Source organism: Abramis brama, assembly GCF_963993115.1.
Source record: "Abramis brama genome assembly, chromosome: 3".
NCBI lineage: Eukaryota > Metazoa > Chordata > Actinopteri > Cypriniformes > Leuciscidae > Abramis > Abramis brama.
This window is the reverse complement of record NC_139965.1, coordinates 21,284,404-21,307,635: the sequence shown is the minus strand read 5'-3', so window position 1 is coordinate 21,307,635 and position 23,232 is coordinate 21,284,404. Positions and strand designations below refer to the sequence as shown.

Below are 23,232 nucleotides of genomic sequence, written 5' to 3'. Positions count from 1 at the left end.
TATTTTGTTAATGAAATGACACGCATACGTTTTTGTGTAACTTAAAGGGACAGTCTGGCCAAAATGAAAATTCTGTCATCGTACGAGACACAAAAAAAGATATTTTGAATAATGTTGGTAACCAAACTATTTTGGTGACCACTGACTTCCATCATATGGACAAAAAAAAAAATTGTAATTCCTCAAAATATCTTCTTTAATAGTTTCACATAAGTAAGATACAGGTTTGGAACAACATGGGTGTGAGTAAATGATGACGACATAATTTTTGGATGAACTATCCCATCAAGTTTCCAAATACCTTTTGGGGTCACTGTAGTTCAGGCCCTCCATCAAAGCATGCATCAGCAGGTAATAAGTAATTCTACTTTTCACCTCTGAGAAAGATCCTGTATCAGTCTTGTCTCTTTCACATTAAACTACATAAAATCAACTCTCCAAATCAAAAGACAGCACATAAAGTCTCCCTGAATGGAAGATTAGACACTATCAGACTCCTACAGGAACACCCTGCTCTAGAACAGATTACTGAGAGAGAAAGCTCAGGCTTTAAAGCCCCTCTCAATTTCATTTTCTTGAATATCTTTCTTCCCTCTCAAAACCTGATAAATATCCCAGCAAAATGATAGCAGGTGTTTTGTCGCTGTGCAGGAATGTCAATATCTCCAGTATTGATCGTGTAATGAGCGCACTGGCTGGAACTTGCAGTCCTGGACCTTCAGTTTCACATTCTGAGGTGCCTGTTTGATGAGTAACTCTGAACACTCATTTTATAACCTATATGTGAATTTACAGAATGCACTAAACGAGATCATCAGCTATTAGAACAGGGACACTGACAATAAATATATATTTTTTGGATTGTATCTGACTGATTTTCTGATTGAATACAATACAATACAGTGAAATCTATGAAATGTTTGATAGCAAAGGTAATGTCTAATGTCAAAGGTAAAGTCTCAGTAATTTTTCATTGATAAGAGGGAATGCTTTCTCTCTTAGTTCCCATAATATTCATGTCCCCTTTAAATTTCAGCTGACATGGAGAAGATTTCTTTCAAGGACAATAATTTTCCACTCCATTGCCAGTTAAAAGATACCCATTGGTTACTACTACTAATCAGTTTATATAAAGTAAACACAAAGCACTGTACATCACAGTAGTAAGATAACTCTGTTTATCAGACTCAATATGATAATGCCTGACGAAGATGTAGCAAGCTTATATATACCATTACTATAGTATCTTTTCATTATTTTTAGCTTTTAATCAATCATCATTAATCATTCATAACTATTATTATGTTAGCTTACTTCTACTTAACTGTCTTGCATTTTCCTCTATTCTGCATTGGCATACAATGTATTATCATTTATCATGCCAATACAGCACACCAAACTAAATTTACATTTCAAATTTGATAATAATAGTAAATATGGCCAGTAACCTGCCTGCTGGATCTTTTTAAGCAACACTGAGGAGAACGTAGACAGAATATAAATGGCAGCAGCAAACGTAACTGTGAAACGCAGTAAGAGAAGTGAAAGGATGAGTGTGAGCGACTTTGTGTGAAGTTCACACAGTGGTGTAAAAACCATGATGTGTATCAGTAAAAGTGTGTCCTAACGGCAGCTCTAAACCCAGTGAGTTTTATAAGTGAGCGTCAACTGCGGTGCTGCCTAGTTCCTACTCTCCATTTATCACACACACCGTGTTCGTGGCAGTGTTGGATGATGTGCTGGATGAAGGCCGGCACCTCTCTGTACGTCTGTAGGAAAGAGTCCTGAAAACGGCTGGCCTCCTCTGCACTCACACCCAGAATACTTGATAACCGCTCTCTTCCTGTGTGAGGGAGAAAGAGCGAGAGAGTGTCAGTGGACAACAGCATGAGAACAGAAATATTCCAACCTTAAAACAGTTCAAGGTGAGACAAAAAAAGACAAAATTAGGTGAGGCACAGAATTATTGGTGAGAAAAAGGCTAAATCCATTCTCCCAATGTTGCTATGGCAACAATTACCATGACAAAAAATGTGATAAAAACATGAAAGCACTAAGTTTGACCACTAACTATAACTTCTGATATTGCGTAATATGTGATATAACATGTACAATGCAGTTCAAAAGTTTGGGGTCATTAAGATTTTTTTTTTTAAATAAATGAATACTTTTATTTAGCAAGGACACATTATATTGAAAAGAAAAAAATACATTTAAAGTGTTAAAAAAGATTTATATTTCAAATAAATTGTTCTTTTAATTCTTTAATTCTTCTATTGTTCTTCTATTCATCAAAGAATCCTGAAAGAATGTATCACTGTTTCCACAAAAATATTAAGCAGCCGACAGTTTTCAACGCTGATAATAATAATAAATGTTTCTTGAGCACCAAATCAGCATATCAGAATAATTTCTGAAGGATCATGTGACACTGAATGATGCAAAAAATCCAGCTTTGCCATCACAGTACTAAATTCATTTTCTAAATATATTAAAATAGACAAGTTATATAAAATTGTATTAATATTTTACAATATGATTTTCCCCCCTGTTTTTAATCAAATAAATGCAGCACTGGTGAGCAAAATCGACTTCCAAAAACACACAAAAAAAAAACTTACTGACCCCAAACTTTTGAACAGCAGTAGTTTTCTTTTTTTACCCCATTTTATTATCCATCAGGCAAAAATTCTAAGTCATCATCATTCAGCCGACCTTTCTTCATTACGGCACACAATTTAAGGCATTATCATGTCCACAGCACAAGTAAGCTGTGTGCCATAGTTCAATACTAAAGTCTAATGGTTGGTTCAGATCTCTAACCCTAATTACAGTGTTGATAATAACAGTGATGCTTAGAAAGCAGCACTAATAGAAACCTAAGAAACACTGTAGCATTAGACATAGGGTAGCTACTTGCATTACTCCAACCATCAAAATACAAAGAATTTGACATCAGTCTAACTACAGTAACAACTAGCCGCATGACATGCAACTTGCTTTACGCAAAGTGACCTGTTGAATAACATAGGACAGAGTTCATATACAAGAGAGACTCAGGCTCATTTTCATCTGACCTTCTGTCTGCCTGTAATTGAGATTATTTATAGACAGAGATGGAGAGTGAATATATCAAGCATGTGAGCAGGGAGATGAAGATGGCAAGAGGTACGCAGAAGTAATGAAGAGTGTGTGTCTGCATTATCACTGGTTGAGATCATTTGCTCTCTGGTGCTCCTTCTTTTGCCTAATTACTCCAACCTCTCCACCTCTAAATCATCCTTCTCTCTGGGATACTCAATAGTTAGCCTCTTATAGTCTGACCCAATTGTGTGTGTGTGTGTGTGTCCACCCCTCCCCCTCACTTATGAGTGTGTGTGTTTGTTTTTGATTATCTTCCATGCTACACCTCCTTTTAGTATTCTGTAACCATGGCAATCCATCGCTTTCTGCAAGATTATCAACATATGCTGACACTGTGGCACTCTCACCCCTCTTCTCTCTCACTTTCTACCCGAACTCAGTCACTCAATATTGCCTTCCTCATGCTGTTTCTATTTCTCAGTTTTCCTGAGATGACAGTATGGTAGAAATTAACATGTTTCGCTCTGTCGCATCAAGCTTTGTGTCTTTGTAGGAGTGCAATAAATGTCTTATTCAGCAACTTAACGCTCACAAACACTTTTTAGTGAGCCACTTGTGAGACGCTGGACTGAAAAATATAAATGAGAAAAAACAAGCAGAGATAGGTTCAAGCTGACCCAGTTAAAGTAAAGTAGAACAGTGACACCCTCCTTCAGTCCCTCTCTCTCCTCCACAAACACATAATAAGATTCTTTTCAGGCTGTAGTCATGGAAGCCAGATTCTGGGAGATCTCTGCTAGCAACCACTATGAACAATAAGCTCTCTGCACTTGACTTATAGAGCAAAGCCCTGCAGTCTGGGTCACAACTTTTCTCTACTTTTCTCTTTCATTAAAAAAAATAAATGTATGTATCTCTGCTTTGCCTATGCCACAATCATTCCTGTCAGGATGATATTCAAATACAGATAAGTATTTTTGTGTTTTACTCCAACTTGGGACAGTGCACGTTTTTTCAGTGCTGTCGGGGTGTTTTCTTGCAGCTCAACAGTAATTAGTAACATGGTATTTACAGCTCAAGGGAGTCGCCATGAGCAAAGCACGCAGGACTTCACAAGACTGCTTGAAACAGCCACTGCAGAGAAGGTTGTGTGGTCAAAGTTAGCAAAAAAACGAATTCCTTACAGCACTTTTTAAGGCTAGAGTTGCAATGTAAAATAAATGATGAATATTGAAATGTTCTGTTATTTCTCTAGATTGAGGGGACAGCGTACATGCATTATGGGTAACATGGTTCTCACCAGCTCCATAAACCACAGAGTAGACGATACGCTTGGCATGCTCTCTGTCCTCCAAACTCACTGTGTCCTCGCTCACACCCTTCCTAAAGACAGAGACATAGACATTTATGTAATGAAAGTGCCAGCAGTGCTGGTATGCTGGAGGCATCAGTGTTTGTGACAGGGAATCAGAGGCTGCCAGCAGATGTCTTACTGCATTAGAGCAGCGGCTAGTGTTAGGTCAGCACTTAGACTTTATAATATCAAAATCTTGGCTCTTTGTGGCAAGCAACACACAAACATAAAAGAAGGAACATGCAAACAGAAATACTGGGATGATCTGGGGTCATTAGAAAGTTAGTTACAGAGTGGGGACACGAATCCATCCTCACACACATACTGGGCTCATGTCAGCAATCACATCACACTTTGTCTTGACAGGCCTGTCTCCGTGTGCTACGGTAACTGTGGAGATGTGAGCATCAAAATGATCCGCTCTCATCTCTCTGTCTTGCTCTCTGTCTGGTTCACTGCACACAGCCGCAGGGTGAAAAACACAGACTGGTACTGCAAGACTCTTTGCCCTCTTCACAGCCTGTTTATTACCCTTCATGTGTTTGACAAATGGAACATCTAGCATTCTTTAAACACTTTTTACTTTACTCTCTGGGACTAATATCTTTTAATTTGTTAGCATCAACACAATAAAAAAACACTAAATACCTAGCACTTTCATTAAAATATAAAAGACATCAGTATAATATAGATAGCTTCAAAACAGTAATATTGTAAAATTGTATTACAGTTTAAAATACAATGGGTTTCTATTTTAATATTTTAAACTGTAATTTATTCCTGTGATGGCAAAGCTGAATTTTCAGCAGTCATCACAGTCACATGATCCATCAGATTTGGTGCTTAAGAAACATTTCTTATAATTATCGTCAATGCTGAAAACTGCTTAATATTTATGTGTACACATTTGATGTTGATACATTTTTCTTACTGACCCCAAACATTTTAGTGTATATGTGTCTCTAAAAACAAATATGTACAGAACAAAATGATAAAAATAAAAGCAAATATGTGTTCTGTATAAGTGTTGGGATGGTGACAGTCATACTGTGTGTGTATATGGTGTGACACTCTTACGGTGTGTGTACCCACCATTGGGCCGCCAGCATAGTGAATGCGTCTGCCTCAGGTTTCTGAAAGATTCTCAGTAACTGTGGGTCAGCTGACAGGTGAGCCAAGAGACGCAACTCCACCTGACAGAAATCTAAAAACAGAGACATAATGACCTCCAAATTTAATCTTCAACCACACAATATTTTTTATAACTCTCCTTCCTAATAACAAGATAAAGGGGGAGAAGTTAGCAGTGAATGGTGTGTGTTGGCATCTCTCCCATCAGTGTCAGTAGGAACGGTAATGCACCTATCAGCTTCTCCGTCAGATACAAGAGAATATGAGAGAGGATAAGTAAGGATAAGTTAAGGGAGGAGAGAGAGTGAGAGAGTGAGAGTGAGAGTGAGAGAGAGAGTGAGAGTGAGAGTGAGAGAGAGAGAGAGAGAGAGAGAGAGAGAGAGAGAGAGAGAGAGAGAGAGAGAGAGAGAGAGAGAGAGAGAGAGAGAGAGTGAGTGAGTGAGTGTGTTTATACTGAAGTGACTGCCAGAGCAGCACTGACTCACCTTCATCCACACCAACACTGGCACCCAACAGTGCCATATCCTGTTTTTGGACTATAGTGCATTAGTGTTTGATTATGTTGAATTTAAACTGTTATATCAAGTCATTTGAGAGTATGCTGAGCTTTATTTACTAAGATAAAAAGGGTGAGAGAGATTCTGAGAAGAGAAAGAATTATTTGGTTGTTATTTTTTGGTTGTGCGTGTAACAACAATTTTTGGGAAGGAGGGAGAAGTGGCTCATCTTTGGCAGAAGCAGCAGCTCAAGTGAAAGTTAATCTGATCTAAATTGTCCAACTGAGCGGTCGAACGGACAATGAAGATTGAGCTCTGCAGTTTGGATGCATTTCATTTCTAAAAATGAAGACAAATCAATTTGTTTATGTGTTTCCCCATGTACGATAACAGAACATTAATGGATAATGAATAAATTAACAGTGTGAATCTAATTATGAAAGAGCAGCATGCGGCCAAGCCGAGGGACACAGTGTCAGTCAAAGAGCCAGTGAAGATTATCTGTCATTTCCTCTGCTATTGATACGTGACAGAGTCAAATGGCATGATATAATGTCAGTTCATATTTCATAGTGCTTTCTTTATAAATTGAGTCTAATAAAGCCTCATTAATTAAACCTGAAATCCTGACTAACCAGGCTTGAGGCAGTATGTGTATCTTTTGTCTTTCGATGGAAAGAACAATAAAGTGAATATTATGAAATTAAATGACAGTTTAAACTTCAATCATTGACATTTGAAGAGAGTTTTTTTTAAAGCTAAAGAAGACAACATTAATCATTTAAGATAGTTTGATGCTTCAATGAGGACCAGATGGCAACTTTGGATGAAACTACATTAAACTTTGTCCTAAATGAGCTTCTTTAAAGGGGTGGTATAATGCCCTTTTCACAAGATGTAAAATAAATCTCTGATGTCCCTAGAGTGTGTATGTGAAGTTTTAGCTCAAATACCCCACAGATATTGTTATATAGCATGTTAAAATTGTCAATTTTTGAGGGTGAGCAAAAACGCACCATTTTGTGTCTGTTCCTTTAAATGCAAATGAGCTGCTGCTCTTGGCACAGAGGGTGGAGCTTCAACAGCTTGCACTCACACAGACATGCACTGAAAATTTCAAAAACTTTTAGCCTTTTATGTTCAAACCAGATTTAGACAATGATGGAGAGACTCAAGAAGAAGTGACAACATGTAGAATGCAACAGGATGTTTCTGAATGGTCAGTTGATGAATTTATGTAGCTGATGTGTAGTTATCTTCTAGTCATTGATTAGCCTATTCGGTCTTGATAATCTATAAATCGTGTTCTGGGGGCGGGGTTTATGTAAATTATAGGGTTTGTGATGTCACTAACCCTGAAGGAATATCGTGTAGTCCCTACCAGCCATTTGTTGTAGTCCTTAAAAAGGGATTTCTTTAAAAGCAAATATCTCCCTTTGCTTTGAACTTTGAGCATTGTAACTTTGCAGATATTGTTTATGCTCAAACAGCAACATAACACACTAAAGTGAAATCATAATCAACCACCCCTTTAAATGAGCCACAGTCAGTCTTTACCAGTGGTATGATGGCTAGAAACAAAATAACAAAGAATAAAGTAAAGATTAATCTAATAGGCCTAAAGTATAGATGCAAATCACCATAACTGAATTCCATTTAGAGCTACTTAAGGAAGTTTGTCAGATTAAATCTATTCCTGTACTAGCTTCCCGTTTTTATTAGCAATTTATTAAATGCCAACGTCCTTGTGTCAGCATATCTTTTTATTTCAGTTCCCAGAATGATGAAAATGAAGGTTGCAGATTAGCATGTGTATGTAACATATGAAGTCAACAACTCCATAGGCAAATATATTGTCTTACTGATTTAGAATTTCTGTTTGATCTTGTGCATTTCTAATTAAAACCTCACTTATAAACCATGGAACAAACTAGAATTCAGAAGAAAATGTGAGTGGAGCTAGCCTGTGCAAAACTGTCCATCATCATGTAAGGTTGTGTTAAGATCAGCGACATTTTGTGAAGAAAATCTATCCATTTCAATAGGAATCCAAACGAACAAGAGTTTTGTGTGATGGCAGAAAAGTTCCCATTGGACGTTCACATTGGTCACGCTTAAAGCTGCTTCATGCGTTGCTACACTATTGACAATGGACCATTCTCTGCCCACAAAATGTATACAAAATTTTGCTAATGTGACTCCACTTTAAAGATGTTCTGGGTGGTTACTTACTGGTCTCAGGTGTCTATGATATTCTGGTCCCTAGATATAGCTAGCTGTTGTTTTTATACATTTTTTCGCCATATTGAATGGAAAATCAATGGCACACTAGATGAGTTATGTGCTATGGTTTAAAAATTAGGTGTTTTGAAGAGCTCTAACCTTAAGTATGATCAAAAGTCATCACTATTAACAAACACCAATATTCATAGTTTTCTTATGTCCTTTCCTTTTAGTGCCAGATGTTGACTATGGTCCAAAACGAAATATCTAGGCATAAGAGCAAATTCCCTTTACTCCGAGCCAGCTAAATTAAGATCTATTAGATAACATATTGAAGAGCAGTGGTTCTGTTAAGACGAGTCTGGTGTTAATGCAAAAATAGTCCCACATTGATTTATAAATTAAAAGGTGGTCTAAACATAGACATACAAAATCAATGACTTCATAAGCAGTGTGCTCAGTTACCAGATAGATGTGTTTCCCTGTTCACACAGATGCAAGCTCCCTGTATGATTGATTTGACAAGACATGCAATTGATCTGGTCTGAGCTAAATATATTTATATACTATTTATTTATTCATTTAAATAGCTTTTATTTTTATTTTAGCATTATTTAAATTTTAGTAATTTGATTTTGTTTGAATAATTTATTTTTATTTCAGTTTTAGTCATTTTAGCACTTCAACATCACAGCACTTCAAACTTATTTTATTTCATTACTTGCAAATGCAACATTTCTAATTTTAGTAGTTTTAGTTAAAAATAAAAACACTGAATACAACCAACAAATATATGAATGTATAAAAACAAGTCTAAGCTACCCTTTGTTTCTATATTATACAAGCTCAAATGTAATAATTAAACAAATGTAAAAATGTTCCAGACAGTTAAGCATTGGTTCTTATAAAGGAGATTCAGATTTGAATCCATCCTCTCCTCTTTATCTCGCCAATACTTTTCTATCTCCTCTCACTACTGTCTTCATGCTAAAAAAAAAGCCGGAAAAAAGCCCCCTCAAAAATGCTGTGGCTCTATCTAGTTTGTTGTTTGATGCACCTCTCTCCTCAGTAAGCGGAAAGAGGGCTTCCAGTAAAACATTTATTGAAAGGTGGTATTGACTGATGGAGCAGTTAAGAAAAAGGTTGCAAGGCCTTTTGGGAATGATGGTTTTAGTTGAAAAGTACCTGATATGAAAGGATAAAGTGAAGTATTATTATATCTGATCTGAAGGCTCAGCGGAGAGTTCAGGAGAGATGCAGGGGATAAAATAGAGGGTTCTGTTCTAAAGAGGCCACCAGACAAGGGGGGAACAAGGGATGACTTTGTCCTCATTCTAGCCTCTCTGTTCTCCTTCTGGAAACAGCCGTACACATCGTACGATTGGATGTGACAAGGCCACCACAGGGACAGGAACTCACACTGCAACTGAACCAGCCCCCGCGCAACACACACACACACACACACACACACACACACACACACACACACACACACACACACACACACACACACACACACACACACACCAAATATGCATATGTCAGCAAACACATAAAATGAATGAGTCCTCCTGAGACTTAAAAATATCAAAGAGACAAACGCCAATTAAGTGATCTCACATCACATCCCTGTGTCCCTATTTCCCTCTCATACACACAGCGTTTAAGGGGTTTGTATAACTTTGTTGTCCGGCCAAAAGATGAGATTGTGGGCCAGAACAGGCTGTTTCAAAGGTTGTGAGTACGCTATTGCCATGGGGTTTGAAGGCTGGCCTCTTCTACTGCAGGTTACGTTGTCCTTGCCATGACACAGTTATGTAACAACACACTGACACACCTCACACACACTCAGTGCTGTCAGAACAAACAAACACATACCCAGACGTACAAGTGCTTGTCCTAAAAACACCATTATTGCTGTGCACATCATAGCACAAACCTTTACAAACTAAATAAAACATCAACAACAGGTTTCGAAAAGAGAAGTTTGGCTTTTCAGAGACACTCACCTGCAGAGAGGAATGTCCAACCCTCTCGTGGAATGAACATGGCACGTGGGTGCACAGTCACTACATCAGGGTTCTTTCCTATACACACAACAATAACAATAAAATCATCAGTTAAAACACATAATACAAATGAGTCAGACTTCTTAACACAATATATGGTATTGTATCACAGTATTTTTGTTTAAAAACTTGTGACTGAAACATTATAAATATAATTTAAGCTCTAAAATCACAAAGCAATGTAATCAGGGATGCTATATTGATATAGTACATGCATAGTTATAAGGTGATATAATTTCTCTAAGATTTACATTTAGATTTTTTCCACACTTTTACTCTTTTTTCCATCATCTAAAGGTGACTTAACGTTAATTATTAAAAACACCATTAACTGAATAACACTGTTTTTGGCAAATCCCAAAATGAATATCTTTTGCTTTCATACTGTGCATTATAATGCTGTGGCATCTTAATTTACTTGTAGCATTTAAAATGACTGATTTTAGTTTTTAGTTACTTAAAGCTGCAGTCCGTAGTTTTTCCTCTTTGTCGCCATCTCTGTTCAAAATCTGCAATTGCAGTTATTCGCGGAATTTTCAAATTTACGTGGGTTGTGCCTCGGCACGGCACAGCGCGGATGAATCCAATGTTTTGAGGAGAATGTGTATATAACCTAAAGAAAGCTCTATAGGCATATTTTTGCATTTGAAATGGGAGCATAAGATTAAATTAAAGACCCTTTCTCTTACAAAAAGCCTTGTGTAGACCCTAATTGGGGTTATTTAAGTGACAACTGTCAACACTGCCCAAAAAAAAGTAGTGAATCGCAGTTGAAATTAGATTTAGATGCCCAAATTTTACTCCAGATCAAGACTTGAGTAGCCCATGACAGATATACAGCTATAGACACCAGTCTTCAGTGTCTGACATCCTTCAGATATTATTTAAAATGCTTTAATGTGGTGCTCAAGAAACATTTCTTATTGTTATCAATGCTGAAAACAGTTGTTCTGCTTAATATTTTTGTGGAACCCATGATAAAAAATGTCCAGGATTATTTCATGAATAGAACGTCCAAAAGAATAACATCTATTTAAAATTTATATTTTTTATAAAAATGTAAACGTGCACACGCATATGAGTTTCTAATTACACACATACTTTACCTTGGATGTACTGTTTCTTAGAGATCTGCAGTGGCTGCTTCGGAAGAGCTTGAAAATTCTACAGGAGGAAGAAAGAATCAGTTATTATTCATGTAAAAGTGTCTGATTCAGTCACCCTGAAAAGCACATAACAGCGCCTCTCACATCCAATACCAAAACACAAAGAGTAGGATAAATTTAGCCCTGGCTTTAACAAATATGCAGACTTCACAGCGCTTACAAAATGCCAAACGGGGCTGCTATGGCACAATGCAGCGGTGTCTTTCCAATCAGTAAATGAATGAGATCCGTCTCTTACTGGGGTTTTAAATTAATTTCAAACTGTCCCTGGGAAGGAATGTTAAATATGCTTTGCCCTCTATCAGTCTACTGAGGGATAAAAGACACTAATGAGATGAAGAGAATAAAGTATTAATCTGGTAAAGTCATGATAGCTTTTTGAACATGAGATCTAAACTGTTTGGCTGACAGACGGTCTGCTATCTCTGGATCTGAAACAGACCCCTGGCCTTTTGATCTTAAAGCAGAGGGGTGGCATGAGTAGTCGGTAGTAAAACCATCATTAGTCCTACTTTTCCTTATCTTTAAAGAACAAATTAAGCTCTCAGGATCTAGGAAAAGAGCTGCTCAGCACTCAAGTGTTTGTGTGAGAGACAAGAGACAATGAGGCACAGAGAAAGAACATGCCAAAGGGAAATGATGGGATGCCCAAATGTGTGTGAGAGAGTCTGCAGGTAAAAGGTTTGCATCAGTTTTTGTCTGAATGAAAGGAGAGTGCTGGTGGGAAGGTCCGTTCTCTTCTTTACTCCCAGTGCTTTATTTCAGTGGTAAATCTACAAACGCCAAGAGGGAAGAGATATACAGCTTCAAGGCCAGTCACGTACACTCTCCCATCTTTCTCATACAAACACAAAACAGCTCCCTCTCAGTTTAACCGTGCAGTCATGCGTGTCTTGAATTTGAAGTATTTGCATTCCTGAAAGTCATTCAAAATTCTTCCTGCATCAAACATCTTAAAATATCTGTGCTGATCAATTGATTGTCTTTATTCTGAATGTAAAATGTGAACAGGAACATAGTGCTAGATCAGCATTTTACCCTCACATGATTGACTGGCCCATGTTTACATCTCTATTAGAACTGCAGTATTTGTGATACGATCCCATCCTAAGATCAGCATTGTGCTGCGTTTTTTAGCATGTGTGTAGGAATGATATGAGCTGGTGTGCAGTAAATCTGTTGTCTGGGTGTGATAGATGCAGGTAGTCTGGGAGAGAGGAAGAGCTTTTAATAGCAGCTGAGGCTCTCTGCTTCTATTTGAGTAGCTCTATTGATCGACAGTAATATAATACAGATAGAAGGTAGATAGAGAGAGGTATAGAGTCTCTGCACACGAGAGAGAGAAAGGGGGAGAGATAATTCCTTTCTTTCTTATAATTATTAGTAATATTACTACTACATGGCTCTCTGAAATACCTGAATCTAATCGGACAACTGTAGCATTACAGTGTCAAATTATTTTGTATGAAGATTAATAATTAACCAATCAATTCAATGTTTTTGTCCATTTATTTATTTGGTATGTAGCCATGTAATAAAATGTATAATCATGGTCAATCTGTCATTTGCATAAAATAAAACAATGTTTTGAGTATCAGACTGAACTTTATCTACTGTACACAAATCTATTTGTTGTTATTTTCAATTATTAGGTTTTATTCCTCATTTATTTGTGACAATTCAGTATAACTATAGTCTGAACATATAGACACTAAAACAATGAAAAACATTGATTGGATGCATAAACTCAAAGATTGGGAGAAAAAGAGAAACAGAGAATGAGCAAAACAAGACAGAGATGGTGGAAAGCGCAAGAGGAAGGAGCAGTGGTATTGATCTGAGGATCAGGCTGGACTCAGTGCTTCACTCTGACTTTAATCCGGCTTAATCTGGACAAAAAAATTCTGCTTACCATTCTTTTCTCACACAAACACACACAAGGGCACATTAACACATACATACACACTTGCACTGTAGACACATTTTTGAAAGTCAAGGCTTGAGAGCAATCTTCCATGTACGATTTACTCTCTGTAACCCTGATTCTTTCGTCCCACCTTCTCACTCTCTGTTCAATTCTCTTGCTCCCTTACACACATTCTTCAATCTCATGGCAGGCGATTTTGCTAAGGTAGCGGAATTCAGACTGAAGCACACACCACTGCTCATCCATAGCTCAGCTGATCAATTATTCAATAGAGAGAGACAGGGCAAAAAGAAGTAGAGAACCAGAAAAGGGTAGGGGATGGGGGTTAAATAAAGAGTAAAACAGAGTGTGTGTGTATGGGGGGTGTTGCAGTTATCACATCAAACAGCAAAATTTATGAATGCTCTAAAGCAATCCTTAAAGTCACCATAATATTAAAATGGACAATTTAAATTTTTTATGGAATATACTGTAGTGTTTTAGACAGGGTAAACCCAGCCCGATCTGCCGGCGATTTGACTTCGCCCTGCAGCTCAGGCTGGAAACCTGTACATTCTTCTATCCTGCTTCCGTTACAAATTTGCAGGGACCAATCACAAACTGGCTTATCCACCTGGTGCGCCATTGGAGGGTTTAATCCAATCCAATTCCTCTCGACGATGCTCAATGGTTTCTTTAGTTTAGCAAACAAATCGCTCGAGTGGTTGTAAATACCACTCAATTTCATGTTTTTTTTGCACAACCTGCAAAAAAAATAAAAAAAATAAAATCGCTCTATGCCATTGCTGCTTTTGCAAACCGCTGATCAATGCTCCAAACCAACACGTTTGTTTACACGTTTCCTGCCTGGAGATCGTTGGTCTGATTGGTTGAAGGACTATCCAACTGCGTACAGAGTCATTTGAACTATGCCCGTTGATCACGCCTCTTGTGCAGTAGAAAATACAGAGCAGACTCCCCAGACTAACGTTCAATCTTAAAAGATTGAGCTTGGTCTGGTGATACCCAGACTAGTAGTGTTTATTATGAGAGATTTATCCGTGTAAATCATTATTTTCTTAAAATTCTTGTGCCCTCATTCTCTTATCAAAAACATTCCCCTCCCTCTTTTCATCTCTCATCCCCCCTCTCATCTCTTTTCTAATGATGTGCGCACCAGCACGAGAGCAGGACAACCATTCACTCCCTTCCAGTAACCTGTCACTCACATGGAATTAGCAATTAGCAAGCGACAACGATTCAATCAATTCCCAATGGACAAAATCAAGTCCAGTCTTAATTTTTTTCTTGTTCGATAAGCCGCTTCAGTCGGATATACGTCACTATACAGAGGAAAAGACCATCACAATTTCTGTTTCATGCCAACTTTAAGTAAGTCCTTTATGTCCTTCAGAATATTTATGTGCATTTATGCGTTTCTTTGTACAAATGGACTCAAGTGGAATCGGAACACTTTATCTGAAATAGTTTGTGGGAAAAATTTGAGGAATTCCATGGAATGGATTTTAATTTTTTAACCCTATAAAGCCAACTGTATCATATGCACAGATTTCTAAGCCCTCTAAATTATCAACATGATCAAAAATTGCTGTACAAAATCTACTACTGTACATACCCTCTGTCATCTGATTGAGAGTTTAGACTTTATCAAGTAAAAAGCCTTTTAGAATATTCAATAAAAAAATATTTCAGGCCATGGTTCAGGTGTCTTTTTGCTGTGAAATATTTACAGTTTATATGAAGCAAATATATATTGTTAGTAATATTTCAAGATAAAACACTTACTGGACTGAAGCAACTCAGGTTTACTTGATAATCCATATATAATGTTTTTTTTCCAGAATGTGAGTATTAAGCTTCATCAGGCTTTTAAGGAACATCATTTTGTACTCTCAATCATGATTATATTGCATTGCTTTGTTTTGCAACCCACAATAACTAAAGAGCTTTGATCATAATACATAATCTTAAGACATTGTTGGGAGATATGGAGTGACAACTAAAAAGTTATATGCATTATATTCAAGTAGTCTGCTATAGTGTTATAAAAATCTCATTATGTTTACATTACAAGATCAAGGTGTTTTTTTCTGCTCGAGTATTCTTCTTCTATATCATACTATCTGAGCTAAGAAAACCTTCAAATTATCAATCACATCAAATATTATACTTAACAAAAAAACATGTTCAATAAACGTTTCCATTTAAAAAATAGATTTTTCTGACAATGATTTAAATGTCAGGCTTTAAAGGGTCAAAATTGGCTAAAAGTAAGCTGAGAGCTACACTCTTGATAGCTGAAAGCATGATCAAATAACGAAAAAGAAAAAAGAATAAACAAATATACAAGATACAATAGATTACGTGCAGAAAATCTTTCAAAATACAGTATGTTCGAGTAGGGTCTATCTCTGAGAAAGTATGAGCGAAGGGTTGGCTGATCTGTCAGATCTGCCTGCTCAGCTTGACGAACAAGCATCACTGGGGGCGTGATACTAATAGTTCTGACAGCAGGGAGTAATCGGCCCAACCCTCAGAGTCGATACACTACACGATACGAGCAACCTGCAGAGCGTGCTGCAATACGCACAGCCTCAGTGGTGCAACAAACCCACCCACTGCTCTTCTCTGTTTCAATATCACCCCCAGCATAGGACTTCCCTTATTTAAACCCTCATCTCTCACACACACAGAGTGCTGGCACTGCAAGAGCGTTGCCAGGGTGACAGAAGGCTGGTCTCCACCCTGCAGGCCTCTCTCCTCCTCAACATATGCTGCACCAGTGTTAACACACACATACAGGGATAGTCAATAAGACAAGGACTCTCGCTCTCTCACAGTATGCAGAGGTGGTAATAATCTATCGCTCACTGCAAACACATGCATGTACACTCACTGTCTGTCGCATCTGGCTGATTAAACAGATTTTACATCCATCCTCAGTTTTTCATTCTCTCTCTCTCTCTCTCTCTCTCTGTCAATCATCACAGTGGCTTTGAATTACAGGGCGACATACTGAGTCCATTTCCAATGTGGGGTTGGGTAACACTGTTGGCATCACCCTGGTTACAAAGACAGATGACAAGGCAAAAAACAAACAAAAAAACCAACAACATGCAGCTTGGGTCAGCTCCTTCTGTTACTGCTGACACACACACACACACACACACACACACACACACACACACACACACACACACACACACACACACACACACAATCAATACGCATCACTCACACAGACGCCGCCCTTCAGTTCCCTGCAGCAGTTGAGTCAGGGTCTCTTTAATTATGAGAGTAGTTGAGGAAGCAGGGGAGAAAGTGTGTGTTTGAGTGTAACTATCAGATGGGGAGGCCTGAATTCATGTATGTTGAGCGTCCATGAAAATTTGTAACTGTCCTGTGAACGTGTTTGCTGAGTGGAAGAAACAGTCTAACACCTCTTCCCTGATGCAATGTTCAGTCAAAACAGTAATTTCCCACAGGACAGTTGATTGGTTTAAATGCAAAATGTTGCAATAAGTTTTAAAATGCATTAACACCTCTCAAATATTAAAATTAGCCCATGTATATGTATCATTAGCTAACATTTTTAAAGTATTTAGGTTATTTTACAAATATTCTGTACAGTTGGGGCTGTCTTTATTTGATCAAAAATACAATAAAAACAGTAATGTTGGGAAATATTAATAGAAATGAAATTAACTGTTATCTATTTTAATATATTTACTCCAGGTACCAGTGTCACATGATCCTTTAGAAATCCTTCTAATATGCTGAGATGATCAAGAAACATTATCATCATCATCAATGATGAGATGAATAAATGCTGTAAAAGTATTGCTCATTGAAAATTAAATTTCATATTTGCTGTTGCATTAACCAAAATGAACATTATTGTACAGTATTTATTATAAAAGCACAAGACAAAGGCTGTCAGTCTCGCAGCATCCCAATCCAAAAACATGATGAGCATGCCACATTTCACAGATGCTTTTATCGAAAGTGATTTGAATGAATGAATAAAACGTCAGCAATTCATCCCAACGAGGCAATAACGAGAAGTTCTGCAATACAAGGCCCCAAAACTGCTCAGAAATGAGCAAAGATGAAAGTTAGAAACAATGACACAAGTGAAAGAATAGAATTTCTACATCTAAGCTATTTCAGCTGCTTGCACTGTAAAGACATCTACTGAAGAATAGAATAGTTGCAAAGAATATTTCTCAGCTAGCAAGCACGCGGTACAATGTTTCTATAGCTCAAGGCTGCTGCCATCTGCTGGAGGCTTTGCATCATTGCATCTACCTCATCTTTACCGCAGTAGACACCAACGCCCACACAAAACATCATTACACACAGGGGTGTTGGATGCTCATTAACCGACACAACAGGGGGTTGAAGCTAAAAGAAAAGCTATGCAGCGAGAGTCTGTGCGTGTGCACACATTTGCTGTTGGAGGCGTGAGGTGGGGCGTTAACAGCTGGCCAGTAATGGCTGGAGAATCTGCTATATTGATTCAGAGGTTAAAGAGGTTTGGATGATTAATTAATTAATTGAGCAATTTAAGCACAGAATTCACCAACCAGACCTTCACAGAGTATAAAACACCATATCTCACATCCTTTCACAAGGATATAAATTATTTTAGGTTAGGGATTTGTCTGAGTAACACCATTTTATTTCAGTCACATTTCAAGTGAAATTACCCCCTACTGTACACCGTTCCCTATGTTTCCGCGCAGTTTCCGTGGTAACAAACCCTTCAATCACCCAGACAATGGACGAGATCCATTGCCATCCCACAATGGCACCCTGTCGGCATGACAACGCCGAAACATGCTGCCTCTGCTGTTTCTGATACAGTAGAGGCCTCGAACACACACTCATGCACTGTACAATATGCACACACCATAAGCTACTGCAAATATTTTGCAATGGCTTGCTTATAGTGGAAACCAACACAATAACCTGCTAATAGCCTTGAAACACCATAGACAGGGACTAAATTATCCTCAAAGTCTTACACATCTGAGTCATCATTCTGAGGTCTTCAAAGTGATTTGCCGCAGTCTTTGGCAAATTACTGAAATATATCTATTCCTCCCTGTGGCCCATCTTTAGAAAAACCGCAGCAAGACTAATGGGTTGATGCTTTGAGGCACAGATGTTTCTAAAGCCTGTGAGACAACAGAAACCACAGTAAGATGTCCCTCACGCTCTCTATCTCTCATTAGCACATGCCGAATGCACTGCTGTTACTCATCTGCTACTGTTTGTGTTGTGTGGCAAAAGCTTAAAAAACAGAAACTGAGCTCCATGCAGAAACACAATTAACAGTGCCGGTTGTTGTTTTAGAGCTCATCAAACCAGGCACTGAAAATAATAACATAGACGTGCATCTCATTGACTCTTAATGGGTTACTTTGGTTTGTAGAGTCTGGTTTGCTGTACGATGTTTTTGTTTCAGCTCGATGCTCAGTGATTGAGCACTTGTTTGAAGTGAATAAACAGTATAAGTGCTTTGTTAGGGCAGTCAGTTAGGCTTTGTTGAGGATCCCTTTTGCACGCTCTCCTGGAAAACAAATGTGGAAAGAATCAAATGCATTGGTGTTCAAGCAAAAAAGTACACACACATGCATAAACACACCTGTGACGTGTGACCCATTTTTCTGATGTTTTTTTCTGTAAGTGACTCATCAAATACAGTACATAGACAGTTGTGGTTGCAAATTTCCGAGTGTGAAGATCACTATCCAGGGGACCTTAAAGTCTGTCAAAATCAAAATCAAGTGGGTGGATTTTTCAGCTAAAGTTTTTAAAGCTAAAAAAATTATTATGCAACTTAGCAGCTGCTTCATATGCAATTGGTATTTGGTCTTACACCTACACAAATGAAAAGATCAATTAGTTGGGGAAGGAAAAAGATGTATATATGTATAATACCTATAATTTACCAACTGGAGATGTTTGAGTACTAAATAAATATGTAGGCTAATGTTAATTAGTAGTTCATTGATCTTTAGCTATATCAAAGTCCAGTAACAATTAACAGGACCTAACTGTACTAACACATTAACACAAGGTCAGTGGATGCCGGAATAATAACAATAATAATGATAAAAAGGAAGAATTAAGATTAGACCCACGTACATTGTCATTAGTTAATATATCCAAAATTCTGTAACAATAATTTTTTCTATTCCACGCATGTGATGCACCAACATGTATCTGTCCATACTTTCATTTAATGAAACATTTATTTATTATTTTATTCCAGAGATCTTCAACCCTGCTTCTGGGGCCCTACAGTCCAGCATAGTTTCTAACCCTTATCAAACATTCCTGAAGCAGCTAATCAAGCTAATACACAGGCAGGTATGCTGAAGCAGGTTGGAAATAAACTTTGCAGGAACTTTGCTGGGTTCCCAGGAGCAGTATTGAAGACCTCTGTTTTATTCTGTATTGTGACATACATCAGAGTATAACAGATTATCAAAAATGTAAATATTTAAGGTGAAAACTTTGTCATTTCACCGGAAGATCAAGTTATATTTTGATTTGATAATTACAAGTTAAAAAAAAGAAGAAAAAAAAAAAAAAAGAAAGAAAAAGAAAACATCCATGGATGAATGCATTTAGAAAATAGATAGGGTGATTAATTAACAGAGAGATACTGTATATTACAAACTCTCTATCTCCATCATTTAAAGGCCATGGACTCAGTGGTTTGGTTTTCCATGAATTAATGTAGACATGACGTTCATCAAACTTGATGCCAAGTGTTGATGTAGGCCTAATGCTGTCAGGGCACTTCAGAAAGATCTCCCTGATGCATAATGCAGTCAGTGAAGAGAGATGACAGTACTGTGCTGAGTACAAGAATATTCTCAAGGCGCGTGTGTGTGTGTGTGTGTGTGTGTGTGTGTGTGTGTGTGTGTGTGTGTGTGTGTGTGTGTGTGTGTGTGTGTGTGCGTGCGTGCGTGTGTGAGTGAGTGAGAGAGAGAGAGAGAGAGAGAGAGAGAGGAGAGGCATGGCACACATATCTTTATCGAACGCACAAATGTAATCCTGCCTGCTCTGTTTCAGAGGACAATTTAATTAATCAGCTTTCTCACACACACACACACACACACACACACACACACACACACACACACACACACACACACACGCCCTCATGTTATTACACATCCTTGTGATGCTTTGGTGTTGCCAACTTCAAATGACTAGAGGAAAGCCATGCATCACTCAGATGCAACACCCACCACATCACTGACTCATCCAATGGAAGCCGGAAACATATGGAGATAATTAGTTTCTCATGTTTATTTGAGTTTGTTTAATTGCACTTTGAAAACACCTTGAGAGAGCATTAAAATGAGTGGTGAGCAATAAATAAATGCAAAATGCAAAGCTATTCTGAACATCACATGATTCTCAGGACCATTGATCCAGAAAGGGTTATTTATTGAATGCAAGATCAGCTCTTTAGTGTGAATTGGTAAATGTAAGGCTTTGGGTAGTCAATCTATATAAAAAACTGAACAGTAAAAAAGATAGCAAGAAGACAAAGAAATTCTAAGAGAAAGACGTCTGTCCGCATTCTACTGTTCTATGGTGTGATTGTCCAGGGAGCCTGTGCTCATCTCTGGATGGAAAAGAAATGTTTGGCCTTCTGTTCAAGAACACTTGCGGGATTCTGATCCAAAGGCAGCTCATTTTTTGTTATGACTCTAAAGCCTGCAAAAGCTTTGCCTTAAGCAAACCTGTATTAATGTTGAAGAAAGTTGCTGCCAGCCAGCTTCATTTGTGCCTAGGCAGATTTGTGTGCGTGTTCAAAGACAAAAGGGAAGTGAGAAGAAAGAGAAAGCAAGAATGAAAGTGTGAATGTGTGTTACAGAAAGATATCAGCTCAAGGCAGCCGCCCCTGCGGTATAGCTGAGACAGCATTCAAGTTTCACCAATAGTAGGGGTAGAATCCATATTACACAAACATTGAAAATACCTCAAAAAATTCTAATGAACAATTAAAAATCTAGAAAATACTGGTTTTGAGCATTAGAAAAAATGCACAACCTCATTGATTGGACACAACTTTGTCTATCCCTAACAGTCCAAGTTTCAATGGCAAAAAAAATAAAAATGTGAATAATAAATCTGGCGAAAAATAACACCCACCCACACACACACACACACACACTACTGTTCAAAAGTACAGGGATAATGTTTTGGAAAATCTCTTATGCTCATCAAGGCTGCATTTCTTTGATCAAATATACAGTAAAAACAGTAAACATTGTAAAACATTATTATAATTTTCAATAACTATTCTATTTCAATACATTTTAAAATGCAATGTATTCCTGTGATGGCAAAGCAGCAGTCATTCAGCAGTCATTACTCCAGTCTTTAGCGTCACATGGTCTGTCAAATTTTTTATTCTTATTCATTATTATTCTATGTTGAAAACAGTTGTGCTGCATAATATTTTTTGTGGAAGCCATGATTCATTTTTTTTCTTCTTTGATGAATAGAAAAGTTCAAAAGAGCAGCATTTATGTGAAATCGAAAAACATACAAAGCTTTACTAAAATTGAACATTTGAAGCTCTCAGAAAATACACAGACATGGACTCAAAAATCAGCAATGAATAAATTTGATTCTAATCCTTAAATCCAGATTGCATGAAAGCTTCTGGCTTAGACTTGCTTAGGAAGGATTTTGAAAGAGTAAGAGCAGGGTAAGAAGTAATGAAAAGTATGAAAGGTAAAAGTGTCTCAAAAATGGTATTCGGTGGTGGACATCATCAGCATCATACTATATGAACTGGTACTTTCTTAGGATGCTCTCAATCTTCCCTAGACTGCAATTTATGGCTGATGTTTTTTCTCAAGTCGTCCTAACAGCTAATGAAGCTAGTCCATTTATATGCTAGCTCATCAACAGAAATTAAATGCACAGGTTACAGTATAATACTCCTCCAGATGAATAAACCTCCAGAGGTGACTTGACTGAATTCAGTGTGAAGGAGACACAGATCATTTATAAACATACGTGACAAGCGTATGGTGTGAGGGTTTTCTTGAAGTCAAAAATAATGACAAGTTCAATTATTCTAAAGAAAGAATGAATGGCTTGATTGATGGATTAAAAATGTGCCTAGAGGAAGCAGATATTGTTAGAGGACAATGTTCTCTCTGCGTGTGTAGTGTTGTGTGATGGATTTTAATTAATCAACTTTAATTAATCAACTAACATTTGTTTTTCTTGCAGGAACAAAACCTGCGACTGAGTGTGTGTGTATAAATAATAATTAAGGGAAGTGAAACTAGACACATGACTAGTTCTCAAACCTTGTGATAAGTAATCACAAAAACAGAGTTTGCTTGTGCCAGTGACAGAGGAAAAAGGTTGTGGCTTTTGAACCAATCATATTGAAGGTGACATGTTAGACATTTGTTTTCTCAATTCTATAAAAACTGTTGTATCCATGTTTTACGGTGGGATTCTCAATGGAATTTGTCTGAGATCCTCCGGCCTTGCTTCTTGGGAGAGATTCCCTGAGAACTGCTCAGGAAGATCTCCTGGCCGTGATTAAAGCATTTAAAGGACATTTGCTTGAGTCTGTTTGTCGATTATTCCTGCGCAGGAAGCTAGTTTAGGAAGGAAGCTAGTTTAGGAAGGAAGCTAGTTTAGCGGAACAAGTTAGTTAGGTGACTATTATTGAATGGGGACGTCGATTTGTAGACGAGACCCAGATAGACTAAACGTCGACAGT

The 23,232-nt window shown here is 37.7% G+C and overlaps 1 protein-coding gene across 1 annotated transcript in view; it reads right to left on the bottom strand.

The window, feature by feature from the left end:
* The window catches only part of poln (polymerase (DNA directed) nu), a 40,059-nt gene that overhangs the window by 4,809 nt on the left and 12,018 nt on the right, over positions 1-23,232 (bottom strand). The window contains exons 16-20 of the mRNA XM_084107711.1: positions 11,465-11,522; positions 10,299-10,376; positions 5,531-5,642; positions 4,385-4,467; positions 1,712-1,843 (exon numbers count right to left, since the gene is read on the bottom strand). Of these exons, the coding sequence (XP_083963837.1) occupies positions 1,712-1,843; positions 4,385-4,467; positions 5,531-5,642; positions 10,299-10,376; positions 11,465-11,522 (463 nt within the window). The remainder of the gene's footprint in view (positions 1-1,711; positions 1,844-4,384; positions 4,468-5,530; positions 5,643-10,298; positions 10,377-11,464; positions 11,523-23,232) is intronic.